Source organism: Austrofundulus limnaeus, unplaced genomic scaffold (assembly GCF_001266775.1).
Source record: "Austrofundulus limnaeus strain Quisiro unplaced genomic scaffold, Austrofundulus_limnaeus-1.0 Scaffold1091, whole genome shotgun sequence".
Classification (NCBI taxonomy): Eukaryota; Metazoa; Chordata; class Actinopteri; order Cyprinodontiformes; family Rivulidae; genus Austrofundulus; species Austrofundulus limnaeus.
The window spans coordinates 54841-57161 of record NW_013953493.1 but is presented as its reverse complement, the minus strand read 5'-3'; the positions used below and the strand labels follow the sequence as shown (position 1 = coordinate 57161).

The window sequence follows — 2321 nt, the reverse complement described above, 5'->3', positions numbered from 1 at the left end:
TCATTAATGTGACTCTAATTTGAACAGCTGACTTCTGCTGAATGTAAGAGAACAAGTGGAAAATGAGTGGAAAAATTAAAAAAGCTGAACAGAGCAGAAATGTAGCTAAAATTAGCAGAAAAAAAGTAAATATTTGAAAACAAATTACTTAAAAAGCTGAAAAATGTTGAAACTGCCAGAAAGTAGCAAAAAGCCAAAAACACGGGACATTTACAGGCAAAAAAGAAAAAAAGAATAAAACTGAAATTGACAAAGCAAAGTTAAAACAAGCAGAAAATTATTAACTTGTGAGCATTACCTCATATTTTGTAACCTTGAAATGAATAGGGGTCATGAGTGAAAGAGCATGTTTGCTGAATTAAGCAGTGAGAAGCTGAAAATGTCGCAAAATAGTGAAATCAGCTGAAAAAAGCTAAAATTAGCTGAAAAGTTGCTTAAAACTGTAATTAGCAGAAAGAACCTGAAGGATTGTGTTTGCTGAATTAAGCAGAAAGAAACTGAAATGACAACTAAAATGTGAATTCAGCAAAAACTGCTGAAGAGTAGCTAAAAATGAAAAAACAATACAGCAGAGTGAAGTTGAAAGGAGCACAAAAAGCTTAAATTAACAGTAAAAAATAAAAAAGGACAGAAAAATGAAAAATAGCTGAAAAATAGCTCAAAACAGCTAAAATAAGCAAAAAAAAACAAGCTGAAATTAGCACAAAGAAGTTAAAAAAGCTGAACTAGAATAAAAGGTAAAAAGTCCAGTAAATATTTATAAACAAATTGCTGAAATACAGAAAGTATTCTTGGAATATCCTGAAGAGCTGAACTTGTTGAAACAGCACAGGGACCTGTTGTTCAGCAGGTGTGACAGATAAATGTTTAATGAACTTTTAAAGGAAACGAGACTCACCGTGTACCGGGCCTTCCACACTGGGACCTGACAGGACAGGATGTTCAGGTACTTCCTGGGCTGGCGGTAATCCCAGAACTGTCCAAACACACGTTAAAGAAGGTTTTAYTGAGACACTCTMTGTAGATCCTTCAGTTCTTCAGGAACTCCTGATCCAGTCCTGTTTTCCTTTTCAAGCAGAACCAGACCTTCAAGTGGTCCGAACCAACAGTTCTCCAGACCTGAACCACATGAAGTACTGAACGATCCATCRTTGAGACCGGATCATGATTTATAGTCAAACTCATCGTACAGAATCACTCTGTTTGTCTTTAAACTAATCCTGACACAGAACTTGGACTCTGGGACGGCAGAAATGGTGGTTTCTCAGCAGGACAGGGTCCTTACCTTCACCGAGTTGTCCTGGCTGGACGTGGCAAAGACAAACTCGTTGTCCGGATGCCAGTCGAGGCCGTGGATCTTGGACAGGTGAGCGGCCACGTACTCCACCGCCGTGCTGGGTTTCTGCAAACACAGCGTGAGCTGGAGTCAGAGCGGCTACAACGGCCCGGGTTGGGTCAGGGCCAGGACCAGGACTTGGAGCTGGCTCTGATCAGTCCCAACACTCACTCGTTTGTCCCAGACTCGAACGTCTCCGTCATGACTGGACGCCAGCAGGTGCTGGTTCTTCTTGTTCCACTTCACCTGAGACGCTCCGGCTGCAGGACAGTCAGACAGATGTGATGAAGGAAGTCTGCTCTGAACTGACTKTTTTCATTTTCAGCTCAAAACCAGGCTGACAGATGTGTTCCTGTGCTCTGAAGGCAGGGCTGCTGATGTGTTTGAAGGACGTGTCGACTGAGCATCTGATTAACTGACTAAACTAAACCTGATCTGTGCAGCCAACTGTGGGCTAAGATTATAAACAGGCAGCTTTATCCAGCTGAGAATAAATATGTGATTAGATTCTAAAATTAAGTCTTTATTATCACATTTGATATTCCTGAAAGCTGGAAYCTGCARGAAAAACRTGTTAAAGTAGACATATCCTGCTTTTAARTCCTTCAGTTGGGTCTTTAAGACAAGACAAGAGAGGACTTTATCAGTCCCACAGGTGGGAAATTTATGTTGTGGAACTACAGCTTTGGTCTGAATTCCTCCTTATTCTAACATCACCAGCTCCTCTTTCACCACTTCTCTGCTGTGTGTCTCAAAGCAGCTCTTTTTGTTACTGTTCCTTTAAGACGCTTCAAGCCCCGCCCCCCTCCTGCTTCCAGACCGGTCCGCTCCGGTTTGAAAGAGGTGATTAGCCTTTTCTAGCTTGCATAAATGTTTTATTTACAATTTAATTAAAATGTGTCAACAACAGAAGACTTGTTCATCCAGCCTTACATGTTGGAACCAGAGTCTGAACCAGAACCAGAGTCTGAACCAGAACCAGAGT

The 2321-nt window shown here is 41.2% G+C and overlaps 1 protein-coding gene across 2 annotated transcripts in view; it reads right to left on the bottom strand.

Annotated features, from left to right (window-relative positions):
- Window positions 1-2321, bottom strand: part of wdr59 (WD repeat domain 59) — a 21873-nt gene that overhangs the window by 14409 nt on the left and 5143 nt on the right. For both annotated transcript variants that reach the window (XM_014030610.1, XM_014030611.1), the window contains exons 7-9: window positions 1508-1596; window positions 1286-1402; window positions 899-976 (exon numbers count right to left, since the gene is read on the bottom strand). In XM_014030610.1, coding sequence (XP_013886064.1) covers window positions 899-976; window positions 1286-1402; window positions 1508-1596 — 284 coding nt within the window. The remainder of the gene's footprint in view (window positions 1-898; window positions 977-1285; window positions 1403-1507; window positions 1597-2321) is intronic.